At 37.3% G+C, this 20,623-nt stretch overlaps 1 protein-coding gene and 1 pseudogene across 2 annotated transcripts in view; both read right to left on the reverse strand.

Annotated features, from left to right (window-relative positions):
- Positions 1-307: 307 nt before the first annotated feature.
- The window catches only part of chchd6b (coiled-coil-helix-coiled-coil-helix domain containing 6b), a 32,243-nt gene continuing 11,927 nt past the window's right edge, over positions 308-20,623 (reverse strand). For both annotated transcript variants that reach the window (XM_048200126.1, XM_048200125.1), the window contains 3 exons: positions 11,754-11,824; positions 8,747-8,882; positions 308-482 (listed from right to left, as the gene is read on the reverse strand). In XM_048200126.1, the coding sequence (XP_048056083.1) occupies positions 459-482; positions 8,747-8,882; positions 11,754-11,824 (231 nt within the window). In that variant the 3' untranslated portion in view covers positions 308-458. The remainder of the gene's footprint in view (positions 483-8,746; positions 8,883-11,753; positions 11,825-20,623) is intronic.
- Positions 14,238-14,354, reverse strand: LOC125274502 (annotated as a pseudogene).

A 20,623-nucleotide genomic window follows, 5' to 3' on the forward strand; every position in this document is an offset into this window, starting at 1 on the left:
ATTCCAGTTTTGTGCACAAGTTCGCAAAATTCACAACATAGCTAACGACAGTGGAGAAAAGCACACAATTTCAAATCATGCACTGATGAAACATCTACTATAGTGAAATATTAGTGATTTATATGTTCCTTGCAAAAAATGAATTTCCTCAGAATTCACAGCAGCGAAGAAACTTGCTTTTTGCCTCCATAATGTAGTTGCATCATATTCATCTGCACAGACCTTCAGAAAATACAGTTTCAGACTGATGAACACTCTTCAAATTTACTGTTTGGAAAGCTAACAGAGCAATGAGAGACTGAAGAGATAAACAGCGCTGAAGAGACTTTATTTGCTCACAGTAAATGAAGATCAGCTCAACAAACCAACACAATCCTGATACCACAGTCACACACACACATTCACACACACAAATGTATCCGGATGGACGTCTTCTCACGCTGCATCAACCATCCTCTTCATCCGTGATTCACCAACATGTTCTGCAGAGAAAGAACAAACAGACACGTCAACAAGTGCTTATTTCCATAATAAACGTCCTTCATCATTCAAGCGCTCATGTGTCGCTCACCTCTTCTAGCTTTAGTTTGAGTTATCCTATAACCAGCACATGCTCAAGTCAAACTCTCCCACGCGCACACACACACACACACCTTTTTGTGAATTGTGGGGACATACCATAGGCGTAATGGTTTTTATACTGTACGAATCTATCGCCCTACACCAACCCTACACCTAAACCTACCCATCACAGGAAACTGCACATTTTTACTTTCTCACAAAAACTCATTCTGTATGATTTATAAGCCTTTTGAAAAATGGTGACATGGGGTAATGTTCTCATAAGTCACCTTCTCCTTGTAATACCTATGTCATACCCATGCCATTATACAAATTTGTGTCCTGATAGGTCACAAACACACACACACACACACACACACACACACACACACACACACACACACACACACACACACACACACTTGTATATGTGGTTTATGGGGACTATCCATAGACGTAATGGTTTTTATACTGTAAAAACTGTATATTCTGTCCACCCTACACTACCCCTACCCCTAAACCTATTCATCACAGAAAACTCTCTGCATTTTTTGAATTTCAAAAAAACACTGTTTAGTATGTTTTTTAAGCTATTTTAAATATGAGGACTTATGAAATGTTGTAATACCAGTGTAATACCCATGTCATACAAATTTGTGTCATAAATCACAAAAATAAGCACTCACATGTTGCTTTCACAATATTAGTGAGGTCCTTACATAGACGCAATGGTTTCTATATGATAGTGATGATATTTGCACACAGACCTGCTGAAATCAGATTTAAAACAAAACTTGATTTGGTTTATTATTTTTATTAAATTATTTTTGAGTCTTTCAAACAGTGAAGAGCTCTTCAAAAGTCACTTTTCATCATGTTTCACTATATTTGTCAGGACATTTTAAAAAATGTAACCAAAGACTATAGATATAGAAAGATGGTTTGCTCCTATTACTTGTGAATGGGAGAAACTGCAGTGCGCAATATGGTGTAATACGTCCCGCCTTCTAAGTAAAAGAGCCAATCGCTGACTGATAAAGTCATTGTGTCACTGCGGCTGCCGTTAGAAGCTCACGCTTAGGACTGCATATGCGCATGGTCTAGCCTGAAAAAAAAAAAAGCTTTTTTAATGCTATTTGAGTACAAACCCGATTCCAAAAAAGTTGGGACACTGTACAAACTGTGAATAAAAACAGAATGCAATGATGTGGAAGTTTCAAATTTCAATATTTTATTCAGAATACAACATAGATGACATATCAATTGTTTAAACTGAGAAAATGTATCATTTTAAGGGAAAAATAAGTTGATTTTAAATTTCATGGCATCAACACATCTCAAAAAAGTTGGGACAAGGCCATGTTTACCACTGTGTGGCATCCCCTCTTCTTTTTATAACAGTCTGCAAACGTCTGGGGACTGAGGAGACAAGTTGCTCAAGTTTAGGAATAGGAATGTTGTCCCATTCTTGTCTAATACAGGCTTCTAATTGCTCAACTGTCTTAGGTCTTCTTTGTCACATTTTCCTCTTTATGATGCGCCAAATGTTTTCTATGGGTGAAAGATCTGAACTGCAGACTGGCCATTTCAGTACCCGGATCTTCTTCTACGCAGCCATGATGTCGTAAATGATGCAGTATGTGGTCTGGTATTGTCATGTTGGAAAATGCAAGGTCTTCCCTGAAAGAGACGACGTCTGGATGGGAGCATATGTTGTTCTAGAACTTGGATATACCTTTCAGCATTGATGGTGCCTTTCCAGATGTGTAAGCTGCCCATGCAACCCGCACTCATGCAACCCCATACCATCAGAGATGCAGGCTTCTGAACTGAGCGCTGATAACAACTTGGGTTGTCCTTGTCCTCTTTAGTCCGGATGACATGGCATCCCAGTTTTCCAAGAAGAACTTCAAATTTTGATTCATCTGACCACAGAACAGTTTTCTACTTTGCCACAGTCCATTTTAAATGAGCCTTGGCCCAGGGAAAATGCCTGCGCTTCTGGATCATGTTTAGATATGGTTTCTTTTTTGACCTATAAAGATTTAGCCGGCAACGGCGAATGGCACGGTGGAATGTGTTTCACCGACAATGTTTTCTGGAAGCATTTCTGAGCCCATGTTGTGATTTCCATTACAGTAGCATTCCTGTATGTGATGCAGTGCCGTCTAAGGGCCCGAAGATCACGGGCATCCAGTATGGTTTTCCGGCCTTGACCCTTAGGCACAGAAATTGTTCCAGATTCTCTGAATCTTTGGATGACATTATGCACTGTAGATGATGATAACTTCAAACTCTTTGCAATTTTTCTCTGAGAAACTCCTTTCTGATATTGCTCCACTATTTTTCGCCGCAGCATTGAGGGAATTGGTGATCCTCTGCCCATCTTGACTTCTGAGAGACACTGCCACTCTGAGAGGCTCTTTTTATACCCAATCATGTTGCCAATTGACCTAATAAGTTGCAAATTGGTCCTCCAGCTGTTCCTTATATGTACATTTAACTTTTCCGGCCTCTTATTGCTACCTGTACCAACTTTTTTGGAATGTGTTGCTCTCATGAAATCCAAAATGAGCCAATATTTGGCATGACATTTCAAAATGTCTCACTTTCAACATTTGATATGTTATCTATATTCTATTGTGAATAAAATATAAGTTTATGAGATTTGTAAATTATTGCATTCCTTTTTTATTCACAATTTGTACAGTGTCCCAACTTTTTTGGAATCGGGTTTGTAGAAGAAACAACATTTATGGGTCAGATTTTGTTGCTGCTTTGAAATATGTTATTTAATTGTGAGTTCGCCAAGCAGTTTATGAGATTTCAGGATTCCCCCATTCTTGGATGCCCGAAATAGCTGCCCGGAGGTATGCCGCAGAGTGAACAGACTTTCCTTGAAAGGGACTCTGATTTAACCTATGCAAGTATGTAAACAAACTGTCTTAAATTCAGTTGTTATTGTCTCTGGGACCATGGTTTAGTTTAGTCAGCAGTTTTTTGTATTTAAGTTTTTGTTTTTTCTGGTTTCACACCAAAGTAGCATTTGTTATTTTACTGTATTACTTACATGAATTTAACACTATTACATTACTTTATCATGAAAATAATGTCAAATGTTCATGGTAAAGTAATATTATAGACTTACATTTCACTATATATATTTTAGCATTCAGAGAACAGACAATATTCAAACTACAGCAGCATAAGATACGTGTCTTTTTTGTCAGCAGACATTGTAACAAAGCTGCACATCTTCAATCTTCAGTGCAGACGACACGCGGCCTTCAGCCCGACAACACCGAGCCAAACGGGCCACAGCTGGAACGAGGCGTCCCAATCAAGCCAAAGGAGCGTAAAATGAAGATGCCAGCCTGAGCTGAGGAGCGCCGCGGGCATCACAAACCACTAAGCAGCTTCCCCTTGTCCCTGACGTGCAGATTGTGCTGTAGATTAATGAGTCGGCCGGCGGCTTCATCAGTGAGCAGCTTCACCTTCTGACTCTCTGAACAAGCACATGAGTCAAAGCTCACGCTGAAGACCCGCTGCCTCACTTTATTATGACACACAGCACCCTGCGGCCATCTGAATGACCGTCATTACAGTCCTGGACAGATAATGGGACTCACTCAAAGACACACGACAAGGCCCAAAAAAAATAATGGACACTTTATACAGTATGACGACAGAAATGATTCAACTGATTATCATTTTATAACAGATATATCTGATCAGATATCAGTGGACAGGACTGCTATATGTTATGCTGCCTTCACGTGCTATTGGAAATTTGATAATTTCCACTTCTGAAGTTGTGATTACAAGCTCATTGCAATCATGTTTCAAAATGGGAGGGCGTTCATGTGCAATTTTTACCTAGGAAACTTGTATTTATGATAAATCTGAGAGCATGTGAAGGCAGTATTATTTACAAATGAGAGTGACGTATGTATGTGTGTGTATATATATATATATATATATATATATATATATATATATATATATATATATATATATATACTTAATTGTTTTGAGTAGGACAAACTTAAATTGAACAAATTAGTTCAGTTAAATTAACTGCTATGAGTATTTAGAACGTTCTTTTTCTTCACAGCACTGACATATTTCAAGTAAACTGAACTATTTCATTGTTTTGAGTTGTATGAACTCATTTCTTTTAATTTAGACAAACTTAAGTTTAACTGAAACTGAACTGGGATTTCTATTTCCCAGCATGCTTTGCCCATGGGACTCAAAAGGGAGAGTAAATGCTAGAATAACATGTTATATAATGTTTTTGCACAAGATTAATGGTAAGGGAGATTTAGTAGTGATTAATGTTTTGTTATGCTAATTTAGAAGAGTTTCTGTTAATGTGGGTTTTTGGAGAGTTACCATCATGGTGACAAGTAGAGCATGTGGCTTAGTATGAGAACAGGTAAGTTACATGCTTTAAGTTGTTGTACTTATTCAGTAAGTGTTTTACCATGCTATTGTTAACATGTTACCAAATTAGCAAGTTGGCATGGTATTTTCTTAGGGTTTACAGTGAAGTAAATAACTCATTTGATTTGCAAGAATGGGAATGTCTTAAATGTTAAAAGGACAAAGACAAAAGATGTCGCTTTCCTCAGTGAACACTCAAACTGATTTTGTGATTATAAATATAAGATTGACCTGAAAGATATAAGCTAAATGCAGGTAATACACTCGCTCAGACGATCTCTCTCTCATAATACTCTACATATTACAGTGAATTTCAATGAAGCGACTCAACGTTCCTTCGTTACTAGTTCTAAAGTGACATTTTAGAATTAGTAACAGGGGCTTGGACTCAACTGTTAAACTGTCAACTTGAGATTTGAATTCGTGGCGGAAGGAAGTGGTTCCTCACAAAAGAAGGTTTTTAAAGACACTCTGTTGTTGTTCTTATTTATTTGCACACTTGTGCCGTCAACTGTTGTATAAATGCAATATCACACGAGTAGCCCTGTGATATGGCAGCCATATCGCACGGCTACTTGTGTGATATTGCTCATATATATACTCATATATATCACATTATCTGACACAGTCACTATCCTAACAGACAAAAATATAGCGTAGCCTGAACCCAGCATAAATGTTTTCTTCCTATCTGGCGTGAAGAGTCTCAAGTGTCTGCGATGTTCTGTTCTCTAGATAAGGCTCATGTACATGGAAGCCTATTTCATAAGAAAAATAAATCATGCTTTTTGGTAAATCATAATTATATCATAAATGTCAAAATTATGTCATTATGAGATATTATGAGCGACTATGAGATATTATGATTACAGGACTTGGCAGACAGGGAGAGGTGAAACAGAATGACAATACAAAGACACTTAATTCATGTGGCATTTCTCATCCAGTACAGTTTGTGAAATCATCCAATATGAAATCCTGGAATATCCAGAATGAGGCATTCATCTGCCATATTTAGCTTCAGATGTCAGTGGGTTTAGTGTGAAAGCCTTACAAATATGACAGTCAGGGGACATCTACTGTCTGCTAGAGATATAAACACGATACCACAACCATCATGGTCAGGAGGAAACAATGTCTGTCAGCTTCATTATCTGAATCAATCACACATTGATTCAGTCTTATAACTGCAGGATGGCACATGAGAAATGTCAGAAGCATTCATGATCTCAGGATCGTCCTGACATGCGTTTCTTTCATTATCATCGCTCTTTCAATCAGCCAGCGGAGCGAGATCTCGAACGTGACATTAAACTGGGCTGATCTGCTCCAAAACACTGAACCTGGACAGGAAGATACTGAAGCCGTTCACTATACTGTGATACATAGATGTTCTCAGTTGGAGATATCAGGATATGAAACTGACCTCTTGTTTGAGGCAGAATATCATATTAGGTTGTGTGTTACAGTGATCTTACCACAGTAAAGTGGTATGGTCATGCCTCGCTTAACCACTGTAAAATACCTGTAAAGGCATAGCCGCTTCTGATGAAATGCTTTTAGCAAGAATCAATCATTTTATCTCGTATAGTGTGTCATAGTGGACGACAACCGACGTTGCATCTGTTCACAACATCACGACAGAGAGACAAGCATGTTTAATTTCACATCTGTGACGTTGACCAATAGGAGCACAGAAGCTCTTCCGTATACAGCTTTCAAACATGGCAAAATGAAAGAGAGACAATGGTATTGGTGCTACTAGGTGGAATTATGAGATGGAGGAAAGGTTCATAGAGCTACGGCAACAGTATTCCTGCCTTTATGATGTTTCCTTGAGGGATGACCACAACAGAGAGAAAAAAGATTAAGTAGCTTCGGTAGCCATTGTTTGTTTACAGTCTTGTTTCTGTAAGTCAGTCGCTAGTTCCGCCTTCTCAATGACATCACGCACATGGTTAAAGACGGCAAGAGATGAATGGTCGGGAAGCAACATGTAGTGTTACATGTTTCTTGTCCATGACACGACATGAATTTAGGAGTCAAGATCGCATTATCTGACACAGTGACTATCCTACAGACAAAAATATAGTGTAGCCTGAACCCAACATAAATATTTTCTTCCTGTCTGGCATGAAGAGTCTCAAGCGTCTGTGATGTTCTGTTCTCTAGATATGGCTCAGGTACATGGAAGCCCATTTCATAAGAAAAATAAATCATGCTTTGGTAAAATCATAATTATGACATAAAAAGTCTTAATTATAACATAAATGTCAAAATTATGAGATACTAAGTTGTAATTATGAGATAAAGTCAACATATGTAAGTTTAAAAGAAAATCATAATTATGACAATTATGAGATGCTTAGTCATAATTATGATAAAACACCAAAATAATAATATGAAAATTTATACATAGAATGTCATAATCATGTGATAAAAAATAATAATTATGAGATAAAGAGTCATAATTATAACAAGCCAAATTTTGGTCATAATTATGACAATTATGAGACCCTAAGTCATAATGAGATAAATGTAAAAATGATGAGATAATAAGTCATAATTATGACAATTATGAGATCCTAAGTCATAATGACATAAATGTCAAATTGATGAGATAAGTCATAATTATGAGATAAAAAGTTAAATTTATGAGATAAAAAATAATTATGACAAAATTGAAATTATGAGATAGAATCATAATTGACAACTATGAGATGCTATGTCATAATGAGATAAATGTCAAAATGATGAGACAAGTCATAATAATGAGATAAAAAGATTAAATCATGAGATAAAGTCAAAATTACTAGATAAGTTGAAGTGAATGACAAAAAGTTTCAATTAAGAAAAAGTTGACATAAAATTTTGCCAAAGAGTTTCATAATTTTATGTAATCTTTGTCATAATTATTTTTTATGTCATGATTTTCTTCAAAAAGCTAAAACTGGCCAAAAACTAAATGTTATACTACAGCAGATTATAAGAGTTATACGGAGAAGGTCTGTGTTTGTATGAATCTAGTGTTCATCAGTGAGTCGCTTGAGTCGCATCTGCTCAGAGTCGCTTGCTCTTCCTTTAGTTGCAGATGATTCTTTTGAATGTAAATGTCTTTCATTAGCAGTGTTTCACTTCAGTAGCAGTGTGGCATGGTGCCCGCTCTAGTTGGCATATGGCCACACTATGCCAGCTTCACCCCCTCCGTTACTGAGACAGAACACACACACACACACACACACACACACACACACACACACACACACACACACACACACACACACACACACACACACACAGAAATCACCTTTAATAAAGACTGTTGTTATCTGTGTATGTGTGTATGAATGATCCAGTAATAAAATGAGCTGCTCACACACACACACACACACACACACACACACACCCACACAGATCTGAGACACACAGCAGTGGTCGCCACTTCTTATTTCCTGCAGAGAAAATGACTCTGGCATGTTTTAATATGAACCAGCTCAATTACACAATGGAGGGGGAAAATGCATAAAAATATCAGTATCGGCCAGTATTAACATATTGTTTTATTATCAGCATGGGTCTGATTAGACTACAATTGGCAATATCACCAAGGCTGATTTCTTACATTTCAAACTGGTTCAGTGACTGGTTGTCTGTGCATTGTCTCTTTTATGTTATATACAGTAAGTATAACTTTAATAATAATAATATTCCTGATAAAACACACAAACCCCACACGTACCTTCTTGGAGGTGTTGATGCAGTTCATGTAGTCTCTGGCCAGCTGTGAGCAGTGCAGCGTCTGCTGTCCATTCAGTCTGTAGCAGTTCAACACCTGCGACTGCAGCTCAGGGCAGATGGGACTCACATGACGACGCCTGATGACCAATAAACACTCTTACAAATACATATACACAGGCTTTATGGAACATACTGGTGGATGAGTTATATAACAATCAATACAACAAAAAGTTTGATACCACTAATGATCACTCTACTTCAAAGTCTAAATAAACAAACATGGAATCACCTTAGTGCCAATATTATACTTTTTCAGATGTGACCTAGTGTGTAATAGAGCTGTTTGTGAATATAAAAGGTCCCACATGTGTAAGGGGAAAAACATAGAGATGCACAATCCAGCACACATTCTTCCTCCTCTCCCCTAACTCCTCTTCTCCCTTGTCCTGATCCAACTACTCCTCTCCTCCTTCATCTATTCCTCATCTATTTATTCTCTCTCTCTGCTCCTCTGTGTTGTTTTGCATCCACACTGAATAAAACCAATTCAAAGAGTCCTATTTTACTATATGTCCATATAATGAAAAGAACATCAACACTTGACTATGCCTCCAACTGAGATTAGAATCTGCAATTTCTCAATATTTCAGTGATCTGCTATGTTTATCAATTGTTTCAGTATTTGTTTTATATATTTTTAATACTTTTGAGCTGCTGTTGTTGCAGAAGTAGAGGTTTTATACTATATTTAAAGATTGGACCATTAGATATGCTGACATGCTGTGTTTAAGCATCTGTAAGTGATCAGAAAGATTTATGATTTTGGTATGGGGTAAGCTTGTATGAAAAGAAAATTTAAGCATTTTAGAAACGTGTTAATTGACTGCATTTTGTGTGAAAACAACATGAATTGTGTTAATGGTATTATGGTCACAACAGACAGATGTTGTGCTAATTGTGTTTAGAGTTTTGAAAATGTGACTACAGACTGAACAAAAGGATGTTAGTAATTGAAAAAATCTGTAAGTGTTGAGGATACAGGAGCTGAAATTCAGGTATGATAATGAGTGTTTGGTTTCCGACCAATCACAACAGACTGGGCCATCTGACCAATCAGAGCAGAGCAGCTTTCAGAGAGGAGGGGTTTAGACACACTGAATCCTTTATCGAACCGTTTCAGACAGAAATAAGGTGATGTGCAATGTATATTATGAGAAAATTCAAGTGTTTTTTGACCTTGGATGCTTATTGTAGGAGACTCCAGAACAGAATTAGGAACTTTTAAAATAGCTTCATAGCAGCACTTTAAACTGTGTTAAATACCCTCTCAAGAACACAACTCAAGAACACAACAACACACATTGTCATTGGTCAAAGATGGACAGACACAAAACAGTAGTAGTGCTGCCACCTAGTGGCCTGCTGAAATATTGTGGTGGAATTTGCTGATTTTTATGATTTTTGTCTCTTACTCACAAACAGACAGACATTGAGAGCATTATGGTCCTTAAAAGATGAAGTCACTGATATTGAGCATGTCTGTGACCCAACAAAGACCCACAGAACAAAATGAGTCATTAAAGGCTAAAATGTTCTCTTAGTAAATTACACTGTTCTGACTTTCTCAAAAAAGTATTATAGCTAACTAAAACTAAAATCATTAAAAAATGTGTTACTTAAACACAACAGAAATAAAAAAAAACATTACTTTTTCAGCTAAAAATTCTATTTCAGATAGTTTCTCATTTTCATTGATGTAGCAAAAAAAGACATTTAAAAAAAACAAACACTAATAAAAATGACAAAAACACATTACAAAAGATTAGATTATTAAAACTTAAATAAAAAATATTAATAAAATATTAATAAAAACTAATACTCTATACTAAACCAGGGTTATTGCAGCTAACTAAAACTAAAATCATAAAATATGAAAAAAAAAACTTTAATTCAGCTAAAACTTTAAAGTCAGCTCTTTATTTAGTTTAGCTTAATGTACTAAAATAACTAAAATGGAAATAAAAATTAATAAAAACTATTTAAAAAAAAACACTAATAAAAATGACAGAAACAGACAACAAAATTACTAAAACTTTAAAGGTTTAGTTCAACCCCCCCAAAAATTCTGTCTTTAATTACTCACCCTCATGTCGTTGTACACCCGTAAGACCTTTGTTCTTCTTCGGAACACAAATTAAGATATTTTTGATGAAATCCAATGGCTCAGTGAGGCCTACATTGCCAGCAAGAAAATTAACACTTTCAGTGCCCAGAAAGCTAATAAAGACATATTTAAATCAGTTCATATGACTACAGTGATTCAACCTTAATGTTATAAAGCGACGTGAATACTTTTTGTGCAACTTTTCAACAAAATCTAGTGATGGGTGATTTCAAAACACTGCTTCATGACGCTTTGAAGCTTTATGAATCTTTTGTTTCGAATCAGTGGTTTGGAGCAGTAAAAGAGGCTTCAGTACATCATAAGTGTTTAGAAATTTCAATAGTTCACGTGATTTTGGCAGTTTGACATGCGATCTGAACCACTGATTCGAAACAAAAGATTCGTAAAGATTCGAAGCAGTGTTTTGAAATCGCCCATCACTAAATATAGTTGAATTCATTATTTTGTTTTGTTGACGCACAAAAAGTATTCTCGTTGCTTCATAACATTAAGGTTGAACCACTGTAGTCACATGAACTGTTTTAAATATGTTTTTAGTACCTTTCTGGGCATCTGAAAGTGTTATGCTGGCAATAGAGGCTTCACTGAGCCATCGGATTTCATCAAAAATATCTTAATTTGTGTTCTGAAGATGAACGAAGGTGTTACAGATGTGGAACGACATGAGGGTGAGTAATAAATGACATAATTTTAATTTTTGGGTGAACTAACCCTTTAACTCAAATTAAAATGAAAACAGTAAATATGAAAATAAAATCTGACACAAAATATGAAAAGAAACTATATGATAATAAAACAGCACTGCAGTGATATTTGTACTTACTTCACCGCAGCCTCTGCTTTAACCGCCTCTTGCGTGTACATGTGTAGTGTCTGTTGATAGTAGTCAGTATTCTACACAAACACACAGAGAGAGCAGGAGTTTAGTCATGTGAAGCAGCATTCATTCATGTAATACACAAGACAGTTCAAATCTTTGTGAAATATTGTATTTGTTTTCCTCCATTTACAATGAGCAAATATTGATTTACAGTCCCAAACAGAACCTTTCTGCCACATTTACCATGCAAATTCATATGGGGAAATAAACATTTTCCCCCTCAATCTCATGTTTCTGTTAAACTTTTCTAAAGCAATCCCACAATGCAATAAACATTTCTTTTTAAATGTGTATGGAGGAACTCAGCATCGTGAGGTTAACTGTGCCTCACAGGTTCAATTAAAGCCGCGTCATTATTTTTCTGACTCTGTCAGCACATCTCTCAGCCAGTGAACGGCAAGTCGTAACGTTTTATTTAGAGAGCTTTATGGGCATTTACATGGCAATTAAAACACAGCAGTGCTGAACGTTTGGCCACATTCACACGGCTAACTCAGATTGTTTTGGTGTAAGAAACCTTGACTGGCGTTATATGGCATGTTGAGTTTTAGCGTTGCAATATCTGCTCCTTCCTTCAGCTTCCTTCAGAGTTGTTAAATTCAGCAAGACGCAAAAAAACAATATGCTATAAGTGATTATAATCTATCAATGTAATTACAATCTCACAGTCTCAGCTGGAGTAATTAGACTCTGTTGTCTTATTAAATCTACCATTCCCGATGAAGACAAAAAGAGGTAGAAAGAAACAGGAGGGACAGAAAAAGCATTGGAAATCATCTGTGTAATTAATAACAGAACTGTCATTTTAGGTAAACTATCCCTTTAAGGAGTTTGTTCAAATCACTAACTAACAGTATAATGATGGTTGCCTTATCAAACACCTCTAATAAGAGACGTGAAGTTTCACAAATCCCATAATTTCTTCCTCAGAGCTGTTAAGAGTCTAATCGGATAAACAGCAAATAACTAAAGCTCACTCATGTTCTACAGATATCATTTTCCTCCACAGTTTCACACCCACTTTCTCTCTCAATCGCTCCATCTTTTGATTCTCAGCTCGTTTTCTCGTTTCTCACGTCATTAATACCTGATTCGCAGCTCCGTTGAAGCATATCTGTGTATATTCATCTCTGTCTTTCTGCTCTGGAATGGTTTTCCAAGTCAAATTTATTTGTATAGTGCTTTTCACGATACACAAATCAGCTTTACAGAAAATCATGATGTTAATGTTTATAATATCTTCATGCCTTATACAGTAGTCACTTTTAGCAGATTATAGCTGGGCGATAATATAGTTTATTACACGGCTCTGTGGAATACTTGATTCTGATTGGTCAATCATGCCATCCAGCGGTACGTTATTCCCCGATAACAACTGCTAAAAACAGATAACACAGGCTCATCCGGGTAACTGAAATCTGCAGCGCTATACGCTTGCTAGGAACGGGTTTTCCTTATGGAAGTTTTGTGTTTGATGAGGTAATAAAATATTAAAAATCAGTCACGTCAATATTTTGTGTACAGTTATTCAATTATGTCATCCCGTATCGCTGACTCACTCTCTCTTGTTTCATACAAACGCAGCTACTGCCATTTTGCGACTATTGTTTTGTTCACTGTGATGGATTATAAGATAACAAACGGGTACGATTTTAAATCAGTTTCATATCAGATCAATATCTCTTATCCAAATAATTATTTATGTGGCGAAATGCTGTGTAATATGTGGTATGACTGTACCGTATCTCTTAAATGTCCGTCTAGTTTGAACTTGGCGCTTGCTAGCAACTGCTCTCTCCGTGGAAGATTTGCGTTTAAATAGCTAATAATATTTCATGTCTAATTATTTACGTATATGGCAAGTAGCCGTGTAATAAGCAGGATAATGCACATCCAGCCGGTTGTTATCACAGAATAAACCCTTCAGGCTGATGCAAGAAGTCCTGATCACCCTACAATGAAAAAAGAATGAATGAATGAGGCATTTATATAGCGCTTTCCTATGTACAACTGTACACCCAAAGCACTATTAGGGGTCTCTCCTCATACACCACCAGTGTGCAGCATCCACTTGGATGATGCGACGGCAGCCACAGTACAACGGCGCCAGTGCGCTCACCACACACCAGCTGTAGGTGAAGAGGAGAGAGAGTGAAAGAGCCAATTCAGTGGATGGGGATTATTAGGAGGCCGTGATTGGTAAGGGCCTATGGAGGGAATTTGGCCAGGGCACCGGGGTTACACCCCTACTCTTTTACGAGAAGTGCCATGGGATATTTAATGACCACAGACAGTCAGGACCTCGGTTTAACGTCTTATCCGAAGGACGGCGCTTGTTACAGAACAGTGTCCCCGTCACTATACTGGGGCGTTAGGACCCACACAGACCACAGGGTGAGCACCCCCTGCTGGCCTCACTAACACCTCTTCCAGCAGCTACCTGGTTTTCCCAGGAGGTCTCCCATCCAGGTACTAACCAGGCTCAGCCCTGCTTAGCTTCAGTGTGCGACCAGTCTTGGGCTACAGGGTGATATGGCTGCTGAAAGAACTACAATCAAAATAAAATAATGGATAAACATTTGTTATGTTTATTGCAAAATATACATATATACAAACATTTATAGTAGTTTGAGAGCATAAAGGGAGTAAAGGGAGTTACTCATTTTGGAACACTGATTGGTGGAGATTTTGTTTGCACAATCATGGGCATTGTAGTTTTTCACCTGGAATTCACGACTGTTTAAAAAAATAACTGAACTAATGTGCAATGATGGCTTCAACAGAAGTATATACCATCAATTAACACTTAGCTCACAGTAGGTCTGTCTTTAAAGAAAGATAAGTTATCATGACAAATCAGCTCCCCTTTGGAGAAAATGAAAGCCATTTTTACTTCTGAAACACAACGCTCTATAGACCTTTTTCACAGACTGTGATGATGCGTTTTAACGGTCATCAACATTGTAGATCTTGCGACGGTTTTTATATTTTCTTTTTTTTTTTTTTTTTTTTTAATGTATGCATATTTATAACACTATACTTAGCATTATAAAAACAAGTTAACGCTGCTGTGAGGGTGTTTGTAATACAAAGCTGACATCTGTCTTGTTTGATTCGACTGAATCAAACTCAAGTTTGTTTCCCCCCTTGGTGCGGATCTTTTGGGCAGGTGTGAATACAGCAATTGCACTCAATTGCGGACCAAACAACCATTACCAAGACCCAGCTGAAGAGGTGGTCTTGGTCCAGTTCCAAAAGTACTCTTGTACGGTTCTCTGCTTGAGAATTTCTGTCCAGTGAATAGATGACCTTAGCACACATGTGGTTTTGTTCACAAATTGGTTCACTTGCAAAAAAGGCAGTGTGAAAGTGCACCCACCACACCATTGTACCAAATACAACATTGTATTTGGTTCGGATCAAAGCAAGTGAACTAGCAGACTTTCCTGGTGTGAATAAACCCTCAGACTACAGTGAAGGACCGCCTACTCACCTGTCAATCAAGAGTCTTTGGGTCAGATTTACTAAACGGGGCAAATTAGCCTGAGAGCGCAATTCCACAAATGCGCCGATGGGAGTGGCAAGATGTGCACATGATCTACTGCTGAAGTGCAAATTAAAGAACACAGACGCAGTCAAATCATTTGCATAATGACCAACGCAATCTACCAAGAGCAGTGCAAATTAGCATTGGGTCTCAAATAAGCAGAGCTGCTCATCAGATGTAGGTCAACACAGGCGCAACATGTAATCTGACAAACACGTACATATATATATATATATATATATATATATATATGTAGGCCAACATGGCTTGGCAAACGATATGTTTGGATAACGTCTTCTTCTGGCATTCCAAAGAAATTAATGAGAGTGGAAAATATTTTCTCCCTTCAACCACGCACTCTCTGTTCTCTGCGGTGTCTCCTCCTAGCAGCAACAATTGCAGCCATGTCGCAATATGGGTTAAGACATGCTTTCTGTGGGCATTAAATAATGGCGCAAATACCAGTAAATTGACTAGCGCAAACAATAGTAAAACACGTTGCATGACTGATTTAAATACTCTCCTCCCATAAATTTTGTGTCTGAAAGGGAAACTCCTACAAATGCATAGAATATTCAATAAGGTCAGCCGCAAAAACAACTCAGCCCACGCCTTCTCAGAGCTAATTTTGCACTGCGTGTCTTTAGTAAACCCCGACAGTATTTTTTAAAGGTGCCCTAGAATTAAAACTGTTACGTAACAGTCGGGGTGTACGCCCCCAATATTTGCATATGCCAACATGATCGAGGCATTACACAAGGGCAGGCAGTATTAACGTCTGGATGTGCACAGCTGAATCATCAGACTAGGTAAGCAAGCAAGGAAAACAGCGAAAAATGGCAGATGGAGCAATAATAACTGACATGATCCATGATAACATGATATTTTTAGTGATATTTGTAAACTGTCTTTCTAAATATTTCGTTAGCATGTTGCTAATGTACTGTTAAATGTGGTTATTGTTTCTTACTGTATTCACGGAGACAAGAACCGTCGCTATTTTCATTATTAAACACTTGCAGTCTGTATAATTCATAAACACAACTTCATTCTTTATAAATCTCTCCAACAGTGTAGCATTAGCCGTTAGCCACGGATCACAGCCTCAAATTCATTCAGAATCATGCCCCAAAATAGGCAGTTAAAAAAATTAATTAAAAAACATCTATGGGGTATTTTGAGCTGAAACTTCACAGACACGTTCAGGGGACACCTTAGACTTATATTACATCTTGTAAAAAAACATTCGATGGCACCTTTAAATGCCAAAAGAGGGTTTGCGCTGGCACAAGCTGTTAGTAAATCTGGCCCTTTGACTATTACATGCAAAATTAGAGGAAAGTTAGTGAATAACTGCTATATGCTTTTCTTAGTGTAAAGAACATTTAAAAAAATCTAAAAGAACCTTTTTTCACTATAAAGAACCTTTTGTCCAATGGAAAGGTTCAATGAATGTTCATCATGGAATCATAGAAGCCAATAAAGAACCATTATTTTTAGAGTGTAGGAAAAAGCTAAAATTATGTAATAATGTAGATTTGTGTATTCTGACTGTATGAATAATAATGAGAGAAATTACACCTCAGCAGATATCAGTATGATTATCGCATCAGACTTGATATTTCTGATAACATGAGCAGCTGAGTCGGTTTTATTCTTGCAAATGCTTGACAGAGTGAAAAGCACAAACCTTTTTTGAGATGAAGGACATGAATATTACATGACAGTGTGTAGAGTGCAGATAGACATGCAGAAGAGAAAGCCAGTGGGATCAGGACCTTTGTTCCTCTCTCTCTCTCTCTCTGTGTGTGTGTGTGTGTGTGTGCGTGTGTGTGTCACGCTCAGGATTTCTCTTTGAGAGCTTAACCAAAGCGTTTCAGATTAGTGTGTGTAGGCTGAATCTTAAAAATGTGAGCTGTCATTTAAAGCATCACACACAGACTGCAGCAGTATAACGCACACATGACAGACGAGAGCCGATTAAAGGTCTCACCTCAATAGAGCAGGAGAGAGAGTTACAAAGAAAAAAGATTTCAGGAATGGAGGAGTGTGTGTCTGTGTGTGCACAGCATCACATCCACTGTGTGTGTGTGTGCATCACCAAATGAAATTGCACAAATAATGAGACAGGTTTCCTTGTACACTTCCTCATCTGCCATGGGTTGGATAAACAGACAGACCCACCCAAACACTTATATTTTAATAAATCTATAACAGACTTTTTCTTGATGCAAAGTATAATTTTTTTTAATGAAAATTTAACACAATTCAAAAAAAACCCAAAATTAGGATTTTTAAACAACATTAATGAAGGTTTTGGTGGGAAATGTGTTTAATTGTTATGAAAATAATGTCACAAAACATCTTATCTTAATGGTCCTAGAAAATAGTCTATAAGCCTTCAAAAGTTTGGGGTCAGTAAGATTTCTTTTCTTTTTTTTTTAAAGGTGCCCTAGATTATGTTTTTAAAAGATGTAATATAAGTCTAAGGTGTCCCCTGAATGTGTCTGTGAAGTTTCAGCTCAAAATACCCCATAGATTTTTTTAAATTAATTTTTTAAACTGCCTGTTTTGGGGCATCATTATAAACGCACCGATTTTATGCTGCGGCCCCTTTAAATCCCGTGCTCTCCGCCCACAGAGCTCGCGCTGGTCTTGAACAGTGCCTTAACAAAGTTTACACAGCTAATATAACCCTCAAAATGGATCTTTACAAAGTGTTCGTCATGCATGCGGCATGCATGCGTCGGATTATGTGAGTATTGTATACTGTTATATTGTTTACTTCTGATTTTGAATGAGTTTGATAGTGCTCCGTGGCTAAAGCTAACATTACACACTGTTGGAGAGATTTATAAAGAATGAAGTTGTGTTTATGCATTATACAGACTGCAAGTGTTTAAAAATGAAAATAGCAACGGCTCTCGTCTCCGTGAATACAGTAATACAGTAATTACCGATGGTAACTTTAACCTCATTTACTGTTAAATGTTTCATTATGCTAATGAAACATTTAGAAAGACAGTTTATAAATATCACTAAAAATATCATGATATCATGGATCATGTCAGTTATTATTGCTCCATCTGCCATTTTTCGCTATTGTTCTTGCTTGCTTACCTAGTCTGATGATTTGGTTGTGCACATCCAGATGTTAATACTGGCTGCCCTTGTCTAATGCCTTTTATAATGTTGGGAACATGGGCTGGCATATGCAAATATTGGGGGCGTGCACCCCGACTGTTACGTAACAGTCGGTGTTATGTTGAGATTCGCCTGTTCTTCTGAGGTCTTTTAAACAAATGAGATTTATATAAGAAGGAGGAAACAATGGAGTTTGAGACTCACTGTATGTCATTTCCATGTACTGAACTCTTGTTATTTAACTATGCCAAGATAAATTCAATTTTTCATTCGAGGGCACCTTTAAAAAAGAAATATATTAACACTTTTAGCCTGCAAGGATGATAAAAAGTGACAGTAAAGACATTTGTAATGTTACAAAAGATTTCTATTTAAAATAAATGCTGTTTTTTCAATTTTTTAATTCATCAAAATATCCTGAAATAAATGTATCAAGGTTTGCACAAAAATATGAGGCTGCTGAAAATTCACTTTGATCACAGGAATAAATTATATTTTAAAATACATTCAAATAAACTGTTATTTTAAATTGTAATATTTCACAATATTACTATATTTTTGATCAAAAAAATACAGCCTTAGTGAGCAGAAGAGACTTCTTTCAAAAACATTAACAAAACTCTTGCAGACCCCAAACATCTGAATGGAAGTTTACATTATTTCTTTTCTTTTTAGTGAATATCTTGTTTAAATTTTTACTGCAGATAGTGTATATTATATTTGTGTGTATTTTTTAGACACACACACGCACACATGCACACACACACACACACACACACACACACACACACACACACACACACACACACACACACACACACAGCTAAAGCGTAACTAAGCCTGTTAGGTCTCAGAACGAGAGCAGCTGAACAGACATTGCGCTGTTAAACGCCGCAGGGATGATGATCCATCTATAACCTCAGTTCAACTTCATAGCTGATATGAAACACATTGATGTCCTTACTGTAATGTGTCATATACTGCATTAAAGAATTAGTTCACTTTAAAATGAAAATTACCCCATGATTTGCTCACCCTCAAGCCATCCTAGGTGTATATGTCTTTCTTCTTTCAGACGAATACAATCTGAGTTATATTAATACTCACAGTGTTTCATATCTAATTACACCTTGTTTAATGATTCACACTTTGGTGGGCATCACAGTCTCATACAATGCATTGTATGTTTGTCATATTTATCAGAGTATAAATGGACTCAAAACTACAAGCTCACTCCCCTCATGCAAATGAGCCCACTTTCAAACAAAGGAACTTTCCCGCTTGGAAACTGCACCTTTCTCATTGGTCAAGCCAAAACTCAAAAGTGTGACTTCTATAGAGGTCAAAAAGAAGAGACAGATCGCACTGTCTCTTCTGGTTCTTCTCTTTGTTCCTGCTGATAGTACAGTTTGCTCTTCACGTAAAACCTCGGCCACCTGGACTGGCGCAGTCGGATGGACAGGCCTCATTCACTTCAAGCCATGCGCAACTTCCTCGACAACAGGGTCAATTTAACAGCGCAAGTATGTCGCCATTTTCTTCATTCAACGCAGAAGATGTTGATTACAACTTCAGCACCACTGGACTGAACCATCAAGAATTTCTCCTCAACCTGCAGATCCGGACGCTCCTCAACAGCTAAGGCAATTTGCAAGCATCGTACATTTGAACACTAAGGCCGTGTGTCCACCAGAGCGTTTTTTCCAGCTCCGAGCATACTTTTTCAATTGTTTTCAATGGGAGAGCCGCGTTTTTTAAACGCCAATTGTTTTCAATGGGAGCGCCGCGTTTTTTAAACGCCAGGAGCGTAACGAGGCGATGAGCTGGCTAAAAACGCTCTGGTGGACACACGGCCTTATAACTGATTTTGCAGGTAATTTGTTTCAGAATAAAAATGTTGACACAATGTGAAATTACTTGCTATGTATTTTCGGAGACCAGCAATATTAATTTCTCATTCATTTTGTTCCGTACTCTGCTTGTTAATGTCGTTGTACAGCAAGAATGTTGTGATCATAGACTGTAAAAAAAGATGGACGACGCGACGCCGCTTCCTTCCATTGTATTGAACTGAAGCCAAAACGGACGCCGATGGGCGCTGACACATTACGCGAAAACGTCA

Source organism: Megalobrama amblycephala, linkage group LG8 (genome assembly GCF_018812025.1).
Source record: "Megalobrama amblycephala isolate DHTTF-2021 linkage group LG8, ASM1881202v1, whole genome shotgun sequence".
NCBI lineage: Eukaryota > Metazoa > Chordata > Actinopteri > Cypriniformes > Xenocyprididae > Megalobrama > Megalobrama amblycephala.